Below are 22,237 nucleotides of genomic sequence, written 5' to 3' on the forward strand. Positions count from 1 at the left end.
CTGGAGGAAGTGGGAGGATTCGAAGGAGAAATTCTTAAGGGTGAGGACCAGTTCGGCCAAACGAATGAGAGGGTCGGTGGAAGGGTACTGTTGGGGACGTCAGGAGAGGAAGAAACGGAGGGCTGTGTAACTGTAAATCCAGGCTGCTCATTACAATCTCAAAATCAGAGAGAACACAGCAGCAAACCTCAGTGGAAATGTCAGCAGCACGTTCAATTATGGGCAAGTCATAGCCAAACCTCGACTCTCTCTACACTTGACATCCACTCGTGCCTTGGCTGAGATTATCCAAGTCAGCACAGATCAAAGATCCAACAAGATGTTGTGCTCTTAACATTCAGTGCTGCACTCCACAATAGACTTACACGTTGAAGTATATGTGGAAGTCACAAAATGGCATCTCCATAGATATTAAAAGATTAGTTTACTGTAAATAGTCTAAAAAGGCAAGAACTGATAATTAAGTCTATATCCATTATTTAGTTTATTCTAGTTTTCTTTTAAAGACTTCCACTAATGTGGTCCTCCTAGACTGTTTTCCTTCTCACTGCCCATATGCGGTACATAAAACAATATTCAAACCCTGAAAAGAAACTAATTTATAAATTATTTTGATTCTTGAATTAAGAACTCATTAGTCAATGTTAGAAGTTTGTACAATCCTAAATCTTGAATCTATGAATGCATTGAATGTGATACTGTCGTGTATTAAATTACAAGATATTACAAAATTCAGATGTTAACTGACAGTTACCAAAAATTAGCTATGGATCTTTGCAAATGTGAATGGAAAAATAATACGAAAATATAGTTAAAGGTACATGTTTATTGTATCCATAGAAAAGTGATAAAAATAATAATCTAAAGACATTTACAGCACGCAAGTAGTTCAGGCTTTTGCGTTTAGTTCATAAGCTTACAGCAATAATTCTCTCACCCCCTCATACTCTTCCTGTTTCAAATGATCATGGAATCTTCTCTCAAAACAATTCCTGATTCCTAACTCAAATATTCTTAAATTCTGTGCTCTAACAAGAGAAATTTGTCAAGTAAAATTTCTTTTCTACCCCCTCTCCTTTCTGTTGGCCAATTTTACATCAATAAACCCTTCTTATGAGCTTCTCATCTGGATGTACTACGCAGGGGAACCTTCTTTCATGTTGTTGCTTCTAGATTTAAGTCACAATGTAGACTTAATTATCCTCAGTGCCACAGGCAATGTAAGGGATGATGCAATGTGAACAAACGTCTCATGTTCAGCCTTTCTTTATTCATCCTTCAAAATTTAAAATGGTACCTTCCTATCATGTTTAATACATAATTTCATAATTCCAATGTTTTGGAATACAGTTTTTGGTTTTAAAAATTAAACTGTTAAATCTAAGCATAAATATCTGAATAAGAAGCTGAGAAAGCACCTTATTGTGAATGCAAATCAAACAAGTTTGGAATTAATTACAGTAAAAAGATTATTTTACAAGGTCAGAGGTTGACATGCAAAAGCATTGAGCAATCTTTGAGAATATAATGGAGCCATATGGTTGATCCTTACTTCATTAAACTATTGAAATGTTTTTGTAGTTAGTTTCCAGATAAAATGAAAGTTAAAAATTAATTGTAAAACAAAAGGTTTGCTTAGAGGGCCAGCAATTCTGGGAAAGCGGCCATAAAACGCTGTACGAGATTTTGTTTTATTATATCATGGAATATGGGTATCAACAGCAATGCCAGCATTTGTTGTCCACCCAAAGTTGCCCTTGAATTCAGTAGCTTGCTAAACGATATCAATGGACAATCGTCAATCACTTGCTGTGGATCTGAGTTACATGTTGTTGAGACCCGGTAAGGATGGTATAGTTCCTTCCATAAGGACATTAATGAACCAGATTGTTGCTTTTTTAAAAAAAAAATCAATGATAGGTTTGTGGTCTAAATTTTAATTAACTGAATTTAAATTTTACCATCTGATTTGGAGAAACAAAGAGTCATAGAGTCAGACAGCACGGAAACAGACTTCTTCAGTCCAACCAGTCCGTGCTGAACATAATCCCAAACAAAACTCGTCCCACCTGCCTGCTTGGCTCTTATCCCACGAAACCTTTCTTATTCATGTACTTATCCAAATGCCTTTTAAATGTTGTAATTGTACCCATATTCTCCATTTCCTCAGGAAGTTCATTCGACATACTAACCACCCTCTATGTAAAAAAAAATTGTGCCTCATGCCTTTTTAAAATCTTTCTCCTCCCATCTTAAAAATGTGGCCCCTAATCTTGAAATCCCCCATTCTATGGGAAAAAAAAATACCATTAACTCTATCTGTACCCATCATTATTTTATAATCTTCTATAAGGTCACCTCTCTAGCACCTATGCTCCAGTGAAAAAAGTCCTAGCCTATCCATCCTTTCTTTATAACTCAAACCTTCCATACCTAGCAACATCTTGGTAAATCTCTTCTGAACCCTCTCCAGCTTAATGATATCTTTCCTATGACAGGGTGATCAGAACTGGACACAGTATTCAGAAGAGGCCTCAGCAATGTCCCATATAACATCAACATGACTTCCCAACTCCTATACACAAAGGACTGAGCAATGAAGACAAACGTGTCAAATGCCTTTTTAACCATGTTGTCTCTATGTAAGTGTGATGCTGGAAAAGCACCGCTGGTCAGGCAGCATCCGAGGAGCAGGAGAGTTGACGTTTCAAGCATATGCTCTTCATCAGGAATGTGGTGGTGGGGCCAAGTTGGCTGTGTGATAAATCGGAGGCGGGTGGGGCTGTGGGTGAAAGTAGCTAGGAATGCAATAGGTGGATGAAGGTGGGGGGGGGGGGGCTGAAGGTGATAAGTCGGAGTTGAGGGTAAAGTGGATAGATGAGAAGGAAGATGGACAGGTAGGACAGGTCAAGAGGGTAGTCCTGAGTTGGAGAGTTGGATTTGGGATGAAGTGGGGGGGGGGGGGGGTGGGGGAAGAGGAGGTGAAGAGACTGGTGAAATCGACATTGATTCCATGTGGATGAGGGTCCCAAGACGGAAGATGAGGTATCCTTCTTCCAGATGTCGGGTGCCTAGGATTTGGCGGTGGAAGAGGACCTGGACTTGCATGTCCTTGGCGGAGTGGGAGGGGGCGTTTAAGTGATCAGTCACAGGATGGTGGGGTTGTTTAGTGAGTGTGTCCCAGAGATGTTCTCTGAAACATTCCTCAAGTTGGCATTCTGAAGAGCTTATGCCGGAAACGTCGACACTTCTGCTCCTCAGATGCTGCCTGACCAGTTGTGCTTTTCCAGTGCCACACATTTTGACTCTGCTCTCCAGCATCTCCAGTCCTCACTTTCTCCCTGACGATATGGAATGCAAACTTCAAAGGATTATGTACCTGCAACCCTAAGTCCCTTTGTTCCATGACACGACCGAATGCCCAACATTATTTATATAAGCCCTATCCTTGTTTGTTGTACAAAATGCAATACCTTACATTTATCCAGATTGAACACCATCTGCCATTTTTCAGCCCATTGACCCATTTGATCATGAACCCTTTGTAATCTTAGAAACCTTCTTCACTGTCTACTATGCCACCAATTTTGCTGTTGTCTGCAAACTTACTAACTATGCCTTGTATATTCTAATCCAAATCAGTAATATAAATGACAAACAAAAGAGGACCCAGCACCGGTCCTGTGGAACACTGCTGGTCACAGGCCTCTAGTCTGAAAAACAACCCTCCACCATTACCCTCTGTCTCCTGATGTTAAGCCAATTAGGTATCCAAATGGCAAGTTCATGAGAATGCCATGTGACCTAACTTTACTAATTAGTCTACCATGTGGAAGCTTGTCAAAATCCAAGTAAAGAATGTCTATTGCTTTGCCCTCAGCAATATTTTTGGTAACTTCCTCAAAAGAACTCACCCAAGTTTGTGAGTCACAATTTTCCTCACACAAAGCCACACTGTCTATCTCTAATCAATTTTTGCCACTCTAAATGTCCATACAAGCTATCTTTTATAATCACCTCCAACAATTCACCCACAACTGATGTCAGACTCACAGGTCTGTAATTCCATGGTTTGTCCTTACAATCTTTCCTAAAGAAAGGTACAACATTAACCACCCTTCAGTCATCAGGTGCCTCACCATAGTTATAGATGATGCAAATATTTCTGCAAGGGTCTCGCAAATTCCTCCCTTAATTCCCACAACATTCTGGGCTACATGAGATCAGGCCCTGGAGTTTTATCCACATTATCTAAGACCTCCCAAACTTCCTCTTCTGCAATGTTAACTGTTTCTAAAATATCAGATGAACAGATGTCATCAATATATTAGCTTGGGCCTCTGGCTTGCTCGTCCAGTGACAGCATCATGACATCTCTGCTACTCCATGTGATTTAGAAAATTCAAGAGTGGTGGAGATAAAAATAATTTGTTTGCAACTTTGCTTGAACCATCCTAAGGGATGCTGTATTGTCATAGAGATAGGTTATGGGATTAGAAGCTTCCAATGCTTAATTTATCTGGATTTTTGTTAGACAATCTGAAGAGTGGCGGAGGCAGGTTCCATTGAGGCTTTCATGACGGTACTGGATGATTATTTAAAGAGCAACAATGTGTAATGATATGGAGAAAGGTCAGGGAAATGGCACTAAATCATGGTGCTCATTTTCAAGGCTAGTACAGACAGACACAATGGACTAAATGGCCTACTTCTGAACTCCAACATTTTTATGATTGCGTTCAAAACCAATTTCAGTTTTGGTTTTGATATAGACTAAAGCTCATTGAACAGGAAGAACCAAAGGAGATCAATGCTTTGCCCGGTCTGTCTGTTAAATAGAAAAAAATACAAGCTTTATCAATCAGGAAAGGGGTCAAGCTTAATTCGGAATTTAGAGGGGGAATTAAGCTGAAAGATTTACCAGGTTTGAAGTAGAGTAAGAAATCTACAGTATTTCTCAAAGAGTTATGAGGCAGAAGTACGTAACTGAGTTAGTTGGAAGATTGTGACAAGATTGCAGGGTATCCACCGGCAGTCTAGCCAAGTAGCTGAGGTGATCACAGTTGTGAGGTCTTTAACAGAATGTTGGATAATTGCTCACCGAAAAGCTAATGGAATGATCTCCATAATTGTTGTTCCTTGGAGACAGATGGCACATTGAAGACATGTGAAGTGAACTTCAAATAGTTATGACATACACTTGGGTTGATCCTTAAAGAAGCAAAGGAAACTTCAAGATCTCCTAAGACTGGGGAACTTTGTGGGGTGTGTTTTTCAGCATAATTCATTATAAATGAGAGTATTAAGTTAGCGGTGCTTGATTTGCTGAATTCCTTCTTGAATACAATTAAATTTGATTTTGTTTAAAAACACTATGCCTTGTGATATAGTTATATACAGGGTGTTTCGATTTCCCTTTAAACATAAATGGCCCCTAAATGGATAATAACAGTCATGACAAAAAAAAAGTATCCCTGTTTTCACTTGCTTATTGTTTCAACCATAAAGATCAGGTTTTACTTTGGAAGAATTTGGTAGCTCTTCCACACTTCCAAGCACTCTGAAAATATTGTTCTTGGTGATACATCATTAAATCTTCCTGACGTATACTAATTATTTGTACTTGTATGGACAGGGCAGATTTGAAAAAGAAAAATGAAGATATCACGAAATTGGCAAGTGTTGTGCACTGTGAGAAAAAAAATGATGGAGGAGTTATGGGTGAAGATGTGACAGATGAAATTTAATGAAGCGAAGTTGCAAAGTGATACAATCTGTTAAGAAGAATGAGGAGATCCAATAGAAAATAAAATAGGACTGGAAAGGAGCTCCCCAGTTTGATCGACACCAGCCCACGCAAGTAAATCTGCTGTGCCTCTCTCATGGTGCAGATCACCCCCTGCCAGGCATACACTGCTAATGAAAGCTGGAAGAGACTCTTAAAAGGGCATTAATTGATTTCTCAGAAGATGCATTCCACATTCTAACCCCACATTATGTTAAAGCATTTTATTCCTGTTACCTTTGCTTTAGCACCATTTACCTTCAATCCGTGTCCTCAGTTCTTTATACTTCCCAATGGGACCACTTTTTCCTTGTCTACTCTGTATGGACCCAAACTGATTTTTGAATATCTCTATCAAATCTTCCATTACCCTTCTCTTCACTAAGCCTCACCTTCTCCAATTTGTCCAAGTAATTAAAATTCATCACCCCTCTAACCATTCTCATGTCTCTTCTGCACCCGCACTAATGCCTTCATATCTTTAAACATGGTTCCCAGAATTGGACACAATACACCAATAGAAGCTAAACCAGTGTTAAATATAGATTTGTCATTCTTTTTTATTCCATAAATCTATTTATAAAGTTGAGCATCTCATTTCCCTTTTTTTAACTGATTTCTCAATTTGCCATTTCACCTTCAAGGACTTGTACAACGTTTCTCAGTTGTTATGCTCACTTTAGAACCATTTCCTTTGTGTTATAATGCCTCTTCTTGTTGTTTCAGTAAGCTATTTTACTTGCACATTTCTGCACTAAAGTTCATTTGACATGTGTCTGCCCTGTCTACCAGTCTGTCTTTCGCCTTTTGAAGTCTAGTGCATATGCTTGACCTGGCGCAGACTGGCAATTTTGGAAGGGGGACAGAATTGTACGCGATGTTAGGAAGCGAAGTTCTGTGCCCATCATCTGCCTGCCACTCTGGCATATCAACAAAGCATCATAGGCAGCTGGTTGCTTGCTAACCTTAACCATCCCCTTTCCTGCCTCCCGATGTTTGCTTCATTCCCCTTTCTAAGGTACTGGCTAGCAAATCCCCACACATTGTGAAATCCATCCTCCAGTGATGCTCCTGGTTGGTGACAGACACTGACTGCAGTTCCAGTGGTAGCCAGTATTCCTGGAGAGCTGTCAACCCTCTAATTGGGCAGTGGTTATTGGAGGTGGGACATTCTACCTCATGAGGGCAGAAATCGTAACCATGTGCAATTAATTGTCCGAGCTTTGGAGAACTGCATTACGGCTTGCCTCATTCAAAAATTTCCAGTCAGTTGACAAGACTACTGTCTCAAAACCCAACCGGTTAAGTGTTTATCTTTCACAATGCATTAGTCCTAATGCCATTTTCCATCCCATGCCCATTATTTCTTTTACCTTCAACTACCTTAACAGATTTTCTGCTTCAATTACTAAATTTCAAGGATCTTATGTTCTTTTGGCTAAGCCAGAGTTGTATTCAATATTTTGGATGGTTTCTGACTATGACGTTTATCAAATTCCATAACGATATATTACCAAACTTGCCTTGCCTGATTAATTCTGCACCATGCCCCTATGGTGTCTCTCACATTTCACCTCATTTTATCACATGCTGTTCCCAAAACAACTTGCTGCTCAGTGGATATCCCAGAATTCACCAACATTCTTTGGGCCCATGCCATCTTTCAAAGCCCAGACAAGTCAGATCTGTCCTGCATGGTTGCTGATATTTGCCCAGGACATGGCAGGCAGGGAGAAATCAGCACTTCACTTCTGGCTCCTGGAGGTGGGCAGGCAATGTAATTAACCCAGCGAAAGACGGTTTAAGATGAAAAAAAAGCATGTCCAATCAAAATACCTAGTCCACTACCTGCGAGTAGCTTGACTGAAAATGACTTTAAAGACTATACAGAACTATTGGCTAGATATATCGATGTACAGTAGTCTGCTTCGTCCTAACTTAAATTCATATTCAGCCCCCTTTAATAGGTGCCTATCATTACAAGAAGCTTGCTGAAGACCCACGAAAGGACATAAAATTAATAATTTGCAATGCGACTAATTCAATCTGGGAGCAGGGCCAGATCTGTGGCTTGATGAAGTTTTTAGTGCACATATCTTTAAACTAATGCAAATGATCCTGGAAACATGTTTTGCCCTGAACAGATTTGTGCTTAGAATGTTACTTTCCACAAATGTTAATGTAATGGCCCTCAATTATCTGAGTTAGCTCTGTCTGTCTTTTTGAAAATGAACATTATGTTGGCTACTGTCCAGTCATCAGCCATTTACGTACTCAAATAAAACCCTGACTTCTTCAGACAAAATGTCCTGAATGGTGCAAACAATGTCATTTTACACATCAATCTTCCTTACACAAATGAGCATCCAAATTTCTTTGAAGTTTACTTTAACCATTCTGCTGCAACCTCATGGTGAATCTTCAAAAGCCAGGTAGTCAATGGCTCATTTTATTTGCATTAATAACCAAGTAAGTCGGTTAATATTGAGGTGACCTGAGTGATAGAAATCTGGTTTTCAAATTCTTTCACTGTGCTGAACTGTATTAGAACATTGTTCAAAATTACAGAAACTCCCAGTTGCTGTATTCAGTTTTGAGCAACATTTTAAACTATATATATTTTAAGCCATATATTTAGATGGTTAAATTAATTAGTTATCCTATCTAAAATTGAACAAATTTCAAATGAAACCGGACTTGTTTGTACCTTTCTCAGGTGCCAAAATGGAGAAATGAAAACCTATTTTGCATTTCATCCTCAGGACCTCTCAAATGTTGATGCCATAATGATTCGAATAACATACAGACTTTGCTGACTGACAGCTTGAACAGTTAAAGCCATTTGCAGTTTCTAATGAGTGGTATAATGCCTGTTGAAGGATCACCTTTCAAAAGTAACAGAAATTGAGTGAAGCATCTGCCAGTTTTTGTAAATAATATTCATAACATTTCTGTTCTAGTCTCTCCCTTCTTGTATTTTCTATCTTGTGAATAGTTACTGATCCTTTTACTATGACTGACAGCTCATGCTCTAGAAACCCATCTCCTATACTGTCAAGTTGAAATATCTCCAACACCTAGGACCATTATTTTACAGAAATATTTGTCTAAGTCGACATCTATTCTTGAAACTCCCATTCTCTGCAAGGTCTGCACATCAATGCCCCTTTTTGTGTGTTAATCTTTCTAGAATTATTATCATGCAATCCAATTTAGCTATCTAAAGTTTAATTAAAATTATTCTGTTCCTTCTTAACATCCTGTTTCTAATTCACAGTCCAGCCAAATGTCCATTATGGAAGTATGATTTCCACTCCATTTATTCTTCACACATTTGCCAGCTCATTTCTTGCTCTGTTCTTGACCCTAAGGGTTTCTGTTTTACCTTTGTTTGATCCTTATATAAGGGAAAACAATTTCCATTTTAAGACTAGCAATTTCAGTGCTTTACTAAATGGCTTAAGTAACCTACCACTTGAATCCCACAGATGTTATGCTTTTCACTTTGCACTAGCTATGCAATTGTTGACATGATCAGATCTCTGCATTTTACCAGATCACACTGCTATGTCATTGGCACACATGCAAGACAACTGGATAGGTTTATACACATGCTTGTTCTGAATAATGAAACTACTGTCATTCCAAACTGATAGCAACCACTCGATACATCTAAACAATGCATAATATTTGCCATTCTCACTTTATGTTCCAACAGCCTGCAATTGGGAGGCACGGTAGCACAGTGGTTAGCACTGCTGCCTCACAGCGACAGAGACCCGGGTTCAGGCAACTGTCTGTGTGGAGTTTGCACATTCTCCCCATGTCTGCATGGGTTTCCTCCGGGTGCTCCGGTTTCGTCCCAAGTCCAAAAATGTGCAGGTTAGGTGAATTGGCCATGCAAAATTGCCCCATAGTGTTGGGTGAAGGGGTAAATGTAGGGGACTGGGTCTGGGTGGGTTGCTCTTTGGAGGGTCGGTGTGGACTTGTTGGGCCAAAGGGCCTGTTTCCACTCTAAGTAATCTAATCTAATTTTTAACTACAAACTCTTCCCCTTATTTATTTAAAATGCCCTTCTCTCATCCTTGCTAAGTCTCGGTCTTCCTGCTTCTTTCTCACCTACAGTGTAGTCCAAGGATTTGAGTCTAACACAGGGCTGTTCTATTTTCTAATCTCTAAGTATCTCTTGTCCAGCAAAACACAGCTGTGCAGTAGTGTGCTGCCTCATTACTTTTCCAAGCATCCATTATCATATCCCTCTAAACCCGTCAGAAACAATTTACACTGAGAAACTCAACTCAGTGTTACTATGGAGAGCTACAATAATAGCATGTGCGTGGACACTGAAATAACTTTTACCTTAATATTAAAGACTTGTGGTATTGGTGCTTGTTTGTACAACTCCAACTGATCCTTTGTAGAAGAGGTCCACAGAGTTAGCAGGTTCAGCTTCTGTTGAAACCGTGTAAAGTCCTTCAATAACTCTTCTATTTCGTTTTGTTTATCAGGCAAATTCCTTGACACCTATGAAATAAAAAAACACAGGAAAACCAAAGCTGATTCAGATCAGTATTTTTAACTCTTAGTATAATTTAATGGAACATTTACTTTGCAGTTGCATTTCAGAACTAGAAGGATTTTTTTGCTGAAAGTTTATGTTGCATTGAAATAATCAGTTCTTCTCCATTTCTTTTATATGCATGTTCCAGCTTGCATTAATGGAATATTACCTTCAGCCTGTCTGAGTACAATGTATTAATGATAAATCCAGCCATCCTAATCTCTGATGATGAGCCATTTACAGGAGACAATAAATCTAAAACATCAGGAGGAGACCTCAGAAATAACTGTTTCCATGGCAACGGCTGCTGCTGAGGTGCAGCAAAATTTGACGAACTGGTGATGTTGAACTGGCTGAATGCCTATGAGACCCAACATTTCTGAACTGTTTTATTTACCACATATAGAACACAACAGGCAAATGTACAATGCTAACTGGCAAGTGTGAACCTTTTCAGTCTAAAACCCTGTGACTACAGGTCCTAACCCGGATTGCCATGGCTCAGGCAGCACATCTACCTGTGATAGAAGGTTTTGAGTTTAAGTCCCACTTCAGAATCTTGAGCAACAAGGGAGTGCTGGACTATCAGATGAGATGTTAAACCAAAGGTTCATTTGCATCTCACATGCAACCTTTTTGTAGCCTTGACCTGACTGACCACACCATTTTCCTTCAGTGCTTCTCTCAGACATCCAGCTGAGTAGGACTATGCTCACCCGACTCTATTCTTATCCAATGAGTCATAGATAATGAATCAACTGCAATGGTTTCTCTCTCTTTCTGCTCCTGCATCTGCATTGTCCCAGAAGGAGCTATGTTGTAGAGTCATAAACTATTACAGCACGGAAAGGGGCCATTTGGTCCACCATGCTCATATTGGTTCATCATGCACCTTTCTGTTCTAACTGTAATTCCCAGAAGTTGGCTGGTGGTCTTTTTATGCTATGGCATTTCAATTATTCATCCAAATACATCTTTAATGTTGTGATGGTTCCCACCTGTACACTCATAGGTGCTGAGTTCCAGATACACACCATGCTTTGGGTTACAACTCATCCTAAAATACCTTCCAAGTATTTTACCCACTACTTTAAATCAAAGGTTCCTGATTATTGACCCCTCTAGTAAGGGCATGTGCCCGAAACGTCGAATCTTCTGTTCCCTAGATGCTGCCTGACCTGCTGTGCTGTTCCAGCAATAAAGTTTCAGCTTTGATCTCCAGCGTCTGCAGACCTCACTTTCCCCTCTAGTAAGGAGAAAGGATTCTTCAAATCTAACCCATTTATGCGCCTCATAATTTTATCACCTCAACCAGGTTTCACCTTATCTGCTGTGAAGAAAACTTGAACTCACAACCTTCTGTCTTAGGTGGGTGTGCTGTCTGAGACATAGCTATCCTGCATAGCCCAGGCAATAAGCTAGTGAATTGCCTCTCCATCCTCTTCAGTTCAATCACATCTTTCTTAGCGAGTGGCAGCCAGAATGACACACATTACAGCTGTTTCTCCTTATCCAAAAACACAGCATTGGCTTCCAATGCATATGCTGAAAAAAAAATGCAGCTCGACCTGAACAACACCTTTTCCGAATCCTCTGCTGTCTCTGAATTTCTTCCCTAAACTTCTTTGTAAACAATCCAGAGCAAGGGATAGTAAGCTTGGGATCCATTGCTGTCCTTGGCTCAGGGCTCCTGTTCTGGACCATGGCTTGAGAACAGCAGTCCCACACAGTCCTGGCAAAGTGGCCCAGCTCCTGGCCCAAGTACAGCAGGCCGCCTAAAGCCCCAGGCCTGACTATTGGGCCTTGAAGTACCCCCTGTGCCGGACCCGGAAAAGATTCAATTACACTGTTTCAAAGTTCTTCCCTGTGCCCTGGTCAACTTTTATCCTTTGACCAACATGATTAAAGCGGACTATAGTTGGTAATTTTCTCATTGCTATTGCTGGAACCTTGTCATATACAAAGTGGCTGGCACATTTACTCCATTATAACAAACTACTTCAGTTACTGTAAAGTGTTCTGCAATATCCCAAGGTCAATAAACTTGCTCATTAAATGCATTTTTTTCTTAGCTTGATGTGTTCAGCAATACTTTTTCTGTCATGATGTCTTTTATTTAACGCAAGAAAAAAAACTTGTAACCAAGTTGAAGCTTATAAAAATAAAGATTTGCTATACTATGTTGACAATGGTTGAACCATCCATAACCGAAAAGTCCTCTTGACACCTATCAATTATAATCAGGAAAGCTTTTTCAATGACTGGTTGGGAGATGTTCCTCTTAGGCTTAAATTGAAAACCACAGCAGGTACAAGGCTGCATCCAGCAAGAAAAACTTGGTCAAAATTCCTTCCTCCACTTTGCATCCCTATACCTAGGCATACAGTTCAAATAATAAAACCAAGCCAACATTCTTATGCGTTTTCACAAAATTTCATTAATATCTATTGAAGTTTTGTTTTAAAATTACGTACGGTTGTGGTAATTAATGTTTGAAACCACAGTCATTGTTGTAATATTGGTAATCTGAATTGCAAACATATTATGGTTAATTCTTGAACATAGAAAAATACAGCGCAGTACAGGCCCTTTGGCCCTCAATGTTGCGCTGATCCAAGCCCACCTAACCTACACTAGGCCACTATCCTCCATATGCCTATCCAATGCCCGTTTAAATGCCCATAAAGAGGAAGAGTCCACCACTGCTACTGGCAGGGCATTCCATGAACTCACGACTCGCTGAGTAAAGAATCTACCCCTAACATCTGTCCTATACCTACCACCCCTTAATTTAAAGCTATGCCCCCTCGTAATAGCTGACTCCATACGTGGAAAAAGGTTCTCATGGTCAACCCTATCCAAACCCCTAATCATCTTGTACACCTCTATCAAGTCACCCCTAAACCTTCTTTTCTCCAATGAAAACAGCCCCAAGTGCCTCAGCCTTTCCTCATGCGATCTTCCTACCATACCAGGCAACATCCTGGTAAACCTCCTCTGCACCCGTTCCAGTGTCTCCACATCCTTCCTATAGTATGGCGACCAAAACTGCACACAATATTCCAGATGCGGCCGCACCAGAGTCTTATACAACTGCAACATGACCTCAGGGCTCCGGAACTCAATTCCTCTACCAATAAAAGCCAGTACGCCATATGCCTTCTTCACCGCACTATTTACCTGGGTGGCAACTTTCAGAGATCTGTGTACATGGACACCAAGATCCCTCTGCTCCTCCACACTACCAAGTATTCGACCATTAGCCCAGTACCCCATCTTTTTGTTACTCTTACCAAAGTGAATCACCTCACACTTACCTACATTGAACTCCATTTGCCACCTTTCTGCCCAGCTCTGCAACTTATCTATATCCCACTGTAACCTGACACATCCTTCCTCACTGTCAACAACTCCACCGACTTTTGTATCATCTGCAAACTTGCTCACCCAACCTTCTAGCCCCTCCTCCAGGTCATTTATAAAAATAACAAACAGCAATGGTCCCAAAACAGATCCTTGCGGAACACCGCTAGTGACGGCACTCCAAGATGAACCTTTGCCATCAACTACTACCCTCTGTCTTCTTCCAGCCAGCCAATTCCTAATCCAAACCTCCAACTCATCCTCAATGCCATACCTCCATATTTTTTGCAGTAGCCTACCAATTCTCTGCCACCAATCCTTCTTACTAGTATTAGTTGAGCTCCTGATACCAAAAGTGGGAAGGATATCCATGTGATGTATTCAGGAGAAGATAGATTTGGTCTAGATGAAGCAGTCAAGGTTTACCACATATTATGTAGTAGCTGGTGACATTAATCAAAGATATACGGTTGCCTCTTGTGAGACATCAGCCTCAACTTAGAGTGAACAGGAAGTACAATCACTGATGTACTCACAACACATGGAGAATTCCCACGGAAGAATTCTTGAGGGCACAACAGCTTCACACAGAGAACAAAAGAGTGGTTAGCTCCTCCTAGAAACAGTCTTTTGTAGCCTGATGGATGGAATTTATCTTACGATATCACTTAATTCTTTCAGGTTACTAACTGTCTTCTGTAACAATATTGACATGCAAGGACATAATGCCTATAGTTAAAACTAGTCACTGCAAATGTATACTTTGAGAGAGAAAAGTTCTGGTTAGATTTGACAATAAAAGGTAGTTAAACTAACTGTATGCTGACTGCAAATTACAATTATAAATAAATACAAATAAGCTACACAATCAGAATAGGTTCACAGTGAGGTTTCAGCTTTTCTAACTGATAAGGAGAATAAGGCCTCAAAAGAGGATCAGAGATGAAGTATAGTTCTGACCAGATATAACATCCACTACACAATCAGAGAATACCAACATTGAAGAAAGAGACTATTTGGCCTATCGAGTCTGCACCAACCCTCTGAAGAGCATCCCACCCAGGCCACTCACCCAACACATCCCTGCAACCTTTGTGCCTAATCTGTACATCCATGGACACTATAGGACAATGTTAGCATGGCTAAATCGGCTAACCTACACATCTTTGGACTGTGGGTGGAAACTGGAGTACCTGAAGGAAATCCACGCAGACACAAAGAGAATATGCAAACTCCACACAGACAGCTCACCCAGGAATGGGTACCTGGCGCTGGGAGGTAGCAGTGCTAACCACTATCCAAATGATGCTTTTGACATTTCAGTTGAAAAGTTTGATTCAAAGATGTTTCCTGAATTATAATGTTAACATCACTGGAAAACAAAGCCACAGTTGCATCCATATCTAGACTTTCCTGGTAAAGTTATAAATGCTTTATTTTAAAGATGGTTCCTGTACAGACATATCCCTACTGAGCTGTAGCCATCCATTCTACTCCTGTACTTTTCTCTTCTGGTCCCACAGTATATAATTGTCAGCTTATTCCACAACTTAAGGCTGCCTGTTCATTTCCATCCTTTGCACTTCATGCTCTAGCTTTTATTGGCTATATTCTTTGATTGCTGCATCAGGGTGTTACTCTGCTTTATGATGCTCTTCTGTTTAATTGGCATAACTGCACTTCTGTCGAGTTTTTCAAATTTAAGTTAGGAGACAAGAGTCTATTTTGGCTTTCTCCTTGTTAATCCCTAGGCCCCCTGCACTGAAATTCACAACTCTTTTTAATCTTAATGCTTATAATTGAACTCACCCAAAACTTTGCAGTCCATGTCTTTTATGGGGTCTAAATCTGGCATTGGGTGGGGGAATGGGAGTCACTTCTGCTGGGGAATGAATCAGCTTTGCTCAAGAATCATGCAGTTCTCAGCTCATTATGTAGACATGCATTAGAAAGACAACAAAACTTAGTGAGTGGGTGGGCAAGAAGTTCTCAATCCAGCTGGGATCTTCCAGCATTCAAGGTACACATCCTTCCTCCTTCTGGGTGCTGCCTTTGGTCCACTCAGTAGTCCCTACACTATAACTTTATCATTGACGTTGATTTAAAACCATATAACTAGAAGGACAAGGAAGCAAGAGTGATGAGTCACTGGACCAGAAATGTTAACACTGCTTTCTTCCCACAGATGCTGCTAGAGCTGCTGAGTTTCTCCCGCAATTCCTGTTTTTTTTTCAGAATCCCAACTATTTAAATAGCACCACAGTCTTGCTTGTCTTAATGCCCTTCTCTACCACTTATTATCAGTTCCTCCAATTCCAGTTCTCTGTTCATCACCTCTCCATGCCAACATTGACAGATAGGTTTTCCTGGCGAGGTAAAACTTAGAAAGCTATTCTTTAAATTCTTCCTTTTTTTTTAATGGCCCTATTAAAATTTAACCTGGACAGGATTCATGCCACTTTCCTATCTTTTTCCTCCTTTGGCACAAAGTCCAAGTTTTGAAACCTTCTATGACATTGTTTTGCGTTTTTGCAGATAAATGCAAGTTGTTAATGACAGAGGCATTTGTTCTACTATGGCCAAGAAATGTCTTGAAGAAATGTATTTATATCTTTGACAGAGTTAATTATGTACATCAACAGCACGGTAACAGGCCCTTTGGTCCAACCAGTCCATGCCGAACATTATCCCAACCAAAACTTGTCCCACCTGCCTGCTCCTGGCCCATATCCCTCGAAACCTTTCCTATTCATGTCCTTATCTAAAATGTTGTAACCGTGCCCCGGTCCACCATTTCCTCAGGAAGCTCATTCCACATGCGAATCACCCTCCGGACAAAATAAAATTGCCCCTCATGTCTTTTTAAAATCTCTCACCTCTCACATTAAAAATATGCCTCCAGTCTTGCAATTCTCTATCCAGAGAAAAATTACCCACTTTTAACCCTATCTTTACCCCTCATGTGTTTATAAAGTTCTGTACGATCATCTCCCAACTTCCTACATTCTAGTGAACAAAGACCCAGTCTGTCCAGCCTTCATAACTCAAATCTTCCATGCTGAGTAACACCATACAGAAAAAAAATGTTTAAGCATATGTTCCCAAGTACTTAAAAGTGAGCCATATAAATATATATTGATGCCTTAGAGATTACTCTAGTTGCTATATTTTTTACGAGAAGTCCTCTTGGTGTCTTGCTTTTTTTCATAAACATTTTGTAACTAACTTCACCTCTGATTTCACTCCAACAACACTATGAGGGGGCAGTGTTCACTACTCACCTATTTTAAAATCGGAATATGGTTATCTGCTTCCAGGCATTTTAACCAAAGGCTTTTAAGTCAAGCAGTGACCAAAGAAAATGACTAAGTACTGATGAGCATACAAATAGCTTTGGTTATAATTCTGAGAATAATCACTCCTGCTTACTGGAATATAATTTCTACTTAATACTGCACTCCCAACCATCCAATATTTCTATGTAGACAACATAGAGGAGACATCATTCCACAAGCTATACAGACAGAATAGTGTTATGAACATGCTATTTGACATAATTATTTTGAAGGATTCATGTTAAAGGATGAATTGCAATAGTAGTTCATTTGGATACCTGAACCTTTGTTTGATTTTAAATGGGTCACTTGAAAGACTTATTTTAAAAAAGATACTCCGCAGACGCCAAATACATTCAGCTAATTGTTTGGATGCACGTACTAGAAATCCCATGCTCAGATTTACAGTTTTACTTTGGATATCGATTGGGTTTCAATTGGGATATAGCTGCCACAGAATATATCCTCTGGCTTTCTGAGAAACCCTTTTGGAGAGTCCAACATGAAGCCTGAAAAACTGATGTAGTTGTCCTCCTGAAAAAAGCCTTTGAATTCTCTGCAATGTTCCCTGTGACAATTCCTGTGTTTAGTGACGCCTCTCTATTAGTGCCAGGATGCTGAATGAATGTCACCTTGCACATTTCATTGTGTTTTTTTTTCCCTTACAAGACTAATTATTGACTAAAATGTTCATTCTTGTTTTCTTCTTGATATTTGGTGTACTTGTGTTATTTAGAAAGTTGAGTATTTATACATTCCTTTTGAAAACTGTATTTCAACTTAAATCTTTGCATGAAAGGTCCTGCTTTTACAACAAATCAATAGTTTTGTTATTTACTAAAGAAGCCTGGGCATTTAAAACACTCATCCTAATAGAGCCAAAATACTATAATTAGTCATTTTGCTCACTGGTGGAGCATTTCAATTTATGTTGTGACCAGTGAAGTGCTGGGACTAGACAGTGGCAGTGCACTGTACAGCCTAAGTCATTAAAACAGACAGAGAGAGGAAAGAACTGCAATCCTTCCGATCCAAATGTCACATCATTAACCTTACAAATGCCGATGGTTAATCATAAATGTCTATTATAATCCAGGCAACAGCAAATAGCTGATTTGGTTTCATTGGTACTGCTTTTGCTTCTGAGTCAATACATCACAAATAAAAGTCTCATTTTAGGATTCTCACATGAAAGCCAGACCAACTATCCAGTACTAAGTGAGTGACATGGTGGCTATGTTGTTGTCCTTTGGATTATACATGAAGTTAAGGTCTTGCCCACTTTTATGATGTTCAAACAGTATTAAGATGCTCAATCAGAGCAATCAAAGTGGATTCATTGTCTTTTCACCAAATAGAATTGTGAAAGCAACACTGGAGCTATTTTCCCCAACATTATTACAATAATTAATTATATTATAGAATCACTACAGTGTTGAAACAGGCCATTTGACTTAACAAGTCCACACCGACATTCTAAAGAGTATCCCACCCAGACACATTCTCCTACCCTATTGCTCTGCATTTCCACTGACTAATGCCCCTAGCCCCTGAACACTATGGACAATTTCACATGGCTAATTCACCTAACTTGCACATCTTTGGACTGCAGGAGGGAACCAGAGCACTCAGAGAGAACACACTCAGACATGGGGAGAATGTGCAAACTCCACACAGACAGTTGCCTGAGGCTGGAATCAAACCAGGGTAAGCTCAGAAATGTTTCTCAGAAATGTTATACCAGTACCATAGAAAGTAAAGTCATTTTGTAAGATGTATTTTGAAAGGACATATAATTATTGGACTCCAACTAAATTTTCTGGATATCATAGCTACTATTGGATTGGTACTAATTTTTCATCCTAAGATAAACAAGTGCCCAGTGCACCAGAGAGAATAAATGTGTTTGGTCTGGGGATTAGATGATTGACCAAAAAGGTAGAATATAGATCGGTATTTCACAAGTATCACTTGCCACCATCTGACTGTGAAGCGCCACTTATAGTCACCCTGAATAAGCATGCAGAACAGAACAAGTATGCTTGAAGTTGGGTGGAAATCAATGCAATTGTGAAGAAACATAATTTGGATAAGTGACAGGAATACACCAGTCAAATCAAAGGAAATTTCAAACAGAACCTATCACCACAAGCTGGGACCATACAGAAAACATTTCAATCAGTAGTATCAGGTACACAGAAATCGAAAACTCTCTCTACGTTTTGCAGCTGCTTAACTCATGCTGTGTTCCACTTGAGAATAGATTGCATTTGACACAAGTAGTGCATATTATCAGACTTTAAGTGACTTGACCATGAAAGAAAAAAAAAGGTTATATCAGCAGTAGAGATAATGTACTCACTTAAGAAAGAAATGTTGATAAAAATGGGTTTTGAACCCTCCAGAGCCCAAATACTGGATATTTGATTGCCAAAGTAAACTTCAGAGAGAAAGGTTCTTCAGAAAACAGAGGTGATTCTGAAAATTGCCAGGTTGACTAAAGAAGTAAGGCATGGATATATTGGAGAGAAAAAAAAATCAGGGGAAATAGGTGTTTGGTTCAGGCAAAGATAGACCATTATAACATAGCTGAGCAAGTTAACTTAGGAGCTTGAGCCACTCAAAAGTAGCAAATGGAACCATACACAAATTGGGATGTGAAGGCAACTGAAGCAAACAAATCTTTGGTTTGACATTTGGCAAATTAAAGATAATTAGCTTGAAGAATATTATTCTCACAACAGATTGATTTTTATGTTTTGTGTACTTTACTGATATCCTTTTAATTAAAGGCCAAACAAAGTTATTACATTCAATACTCCATCCAGTGCAGACTATCTACAAGTTCTAGTGTACTATATTAGCATTAACTTGTGTACAATATTAGCATTAACTTGTGTGCATTCTATTTCTGTCAATTGTAGGGTAATGTCTGCATCAGATATTATTGAGCTTGCAATTGTAAGACATATTAACTTGCCAGTACAATGGAAAAGAGAGATTTTCAAGGCAAGTTACTTCTGTACTGTTTTAATGTTTTTTTAAAAAAATTGGAATCTGTGATGAAAGGTGGCAAAAAAGTTGGTGTCAGTCGTTAAACTAGCCACTGGAAAATTAAAACCAATTAAAAGCTGGTATAGCCAATTTAGCAAATAAAGGTTTGTGGGAAGGAACAAAATGCTCCTTATGAGTGACAGAATAGCCACTTTTAGTATCCAGGATCAGAAATAGCTGATCAGTGGAATGTAAATGTATTGGGCTGATCTTGCGCAGGAAAATATGTGAGAGCAAGAGAGTAAATGTTTTGATGTAGCTCGTTAGTCAGAGCGCATTAACTTGGAGAACCTTCCAAGGGCAATACTTGACTGTACACAAAAGTAAAAGCTGAATCTGGAAAAGATTTTTTTATTAAATTTGAAATACACAGGGTATTTGTCATGATTCTCAGAGGATACAGTTTATCTTACGACAGTTGAAGTACACACAGTCCATCTTCCATATTCTTCTACTCTGATAATCTTTTAGATATTGGATACATCTCAGACAGACTCTTAGAGATTTCTGCTGTCATGCTGCATGGCTATAGTAAAGATTATCAGACAGATCAAAATGATACTTTTTATTTATTAGTGAAATGTGAATGACGATGGCTGGGTTAGCATTCTTTGTCCATTCCTAATAGCCCTGCATTTTTGGATCTCTGCAGTCCTTGGCATGTAAGGACACCTGGTGCTGTTAGGAAGATCAATTCCAGAAATTTGATTCAGCAATAGTGAAAGAACAATGATATAGTTGCAAGTCAGGACGGTGTATGGCTTACAGGAGAACTTGCAGATGGTGGTGTTCACATGTATCCGCTGCCCTTGTCCTTGTATATTATCAAGGTCATGAGTTAAGAAGATGCTGTTAAAGGTGCCCTCATGAATGACTGCAGTGCATCTTCTAGTTGAGACACATGCCACTGTGTTTCAGTGCTAGACTGGGTGCCAAACAAATGGGCTGCTTTGTTTTGGATGGTATCTACTTTGGGGGTATTGTTAGAACTGTACTCTTCTTGCCAATTGCAGAAAATTCCAACTGATTCGTGCCTTATATATGCTTTACAGAGACAGGCAGTCAGTTAATCATTACAGAATTCCTAGCCTCTGACCTGGTCCTGGCCACATCATTTACAGGTTGCTCCAGCTCAATTTCTGGTCAAAGGAAACCCCCCAAGATGGTGATAACAGAGAATTCAATAATAATACCAGTGAAGTTCAGGGCAATAGTTAGGTTGTCTCTTGTTGGAGATGGTTATTGCCTAGGACTTATGTGGTGCAAATTTTACTTGCCACTTATCAGGCCAAACCTGGATGTGATCATGGTCTCGCTGCAATTCGCTACAGCCAGCTTCATTATCGGATAAACTGCGAATGGTGCTGAATATTGTGCAATCATCAGCAAACATCCCCATTTCTGATCTAATGATTAGAGGGTAGGTCAATGAAAATGGTTGGCCAAGAACGTTACCCTGAAGAACTCCTGCAGAGATGTCCTGGAGCTCAGATAACTAATCTCTGACAACCACAAAGATTATCATTTGTGCCAGGTAGGACCTCAGTCAGTAGAGAATTTTCTGCTGATTCCCACTGACTTCAGTTTTGCTAGACCTCCTTGATGCCATACTTAGTGAATTGCTGACTTAATGGACCAGCAAAGAGTTTCTTTACTGGGAGTAAGGAGAACTAGGCACTAAATTAAAAGGCAGAACCTCAAAGGTTATAATCTTCTGATTATTCCACATGCAAACTGGTACAGGATACATAAAATTAGAGAACGAATGCATCGTTAAAAGACTTATTGCAGAGAATTGGAATCATTTCATGGGCCATTGGTACAGGGGAAAGTGGGGGGCTGCACTACTTGGACAGTTTAAACATGAAGCATGTTGGGCCAATGTTCTGGCAAGCCATATAATTAGGGAAACAGAGAGAATCAAATGTGGAGAGATACGGAGTACAATCAAGATGAGAGGGATAAATATTAACCTGGGATAGGAGTTTTATAGAATGGCAAGAAAGGGCTGAGACAAAACTAGGAATACCAAACAATTAGGACCAGGATAGAATCTTATATGAGTCAAGATTAGAGTGGTGCTGGAAATGCACTGTAGGTCAGGCAGCATCCGAGGAACAGGAAAATCAATGTTTCGGG

General features: G+C 39.6%; 1 protein-coding gene across 11 annotated transcripts in view; it reads right to left on the reverse strand.

The window, feature by feature from the left end:
- dmd (dystrophin) overlaps nt 1-22,237 on the reverse strand; it is a 2,003,576-nt gene that overhangs the window by 505,418 nt on the left and 1,475,921 nt on the right. For all 11 annotated transcript variants that reach the window (XM_087992890.1, XM_087992895.1, XM_087992900.1 and 8 more), the window contains one exon: nt 10,145-10,309. In XM_087992890.1, the coding sequence (XP_087849016.1) occupies nt 10,145-10,309 (165 nt within the window). The remainder of the gene's footprint in view (nt 1-10,144; nt 10,310-22,237) is intronic.

The sequence above is a fragment of the Chiloscyllium plagiosum genome, unplaced genomic scaffold (genome assembly GCF_037043375.1).
Source record: "Chiloscyllium plagiosum isolate Xiang-an unplaced genomic scaffold, Cpla_swu_hap1 HiC_scaffold_12, whole genome shotgun sequence".
Classification (NCBI taxonomy): Eukaryota; Metazoa; Chordata; class Chondrichthyes; order Orectolobiformes; family Hemiscylliidae; genus Chiloscyllium; species Chiloscyllium plagiosum.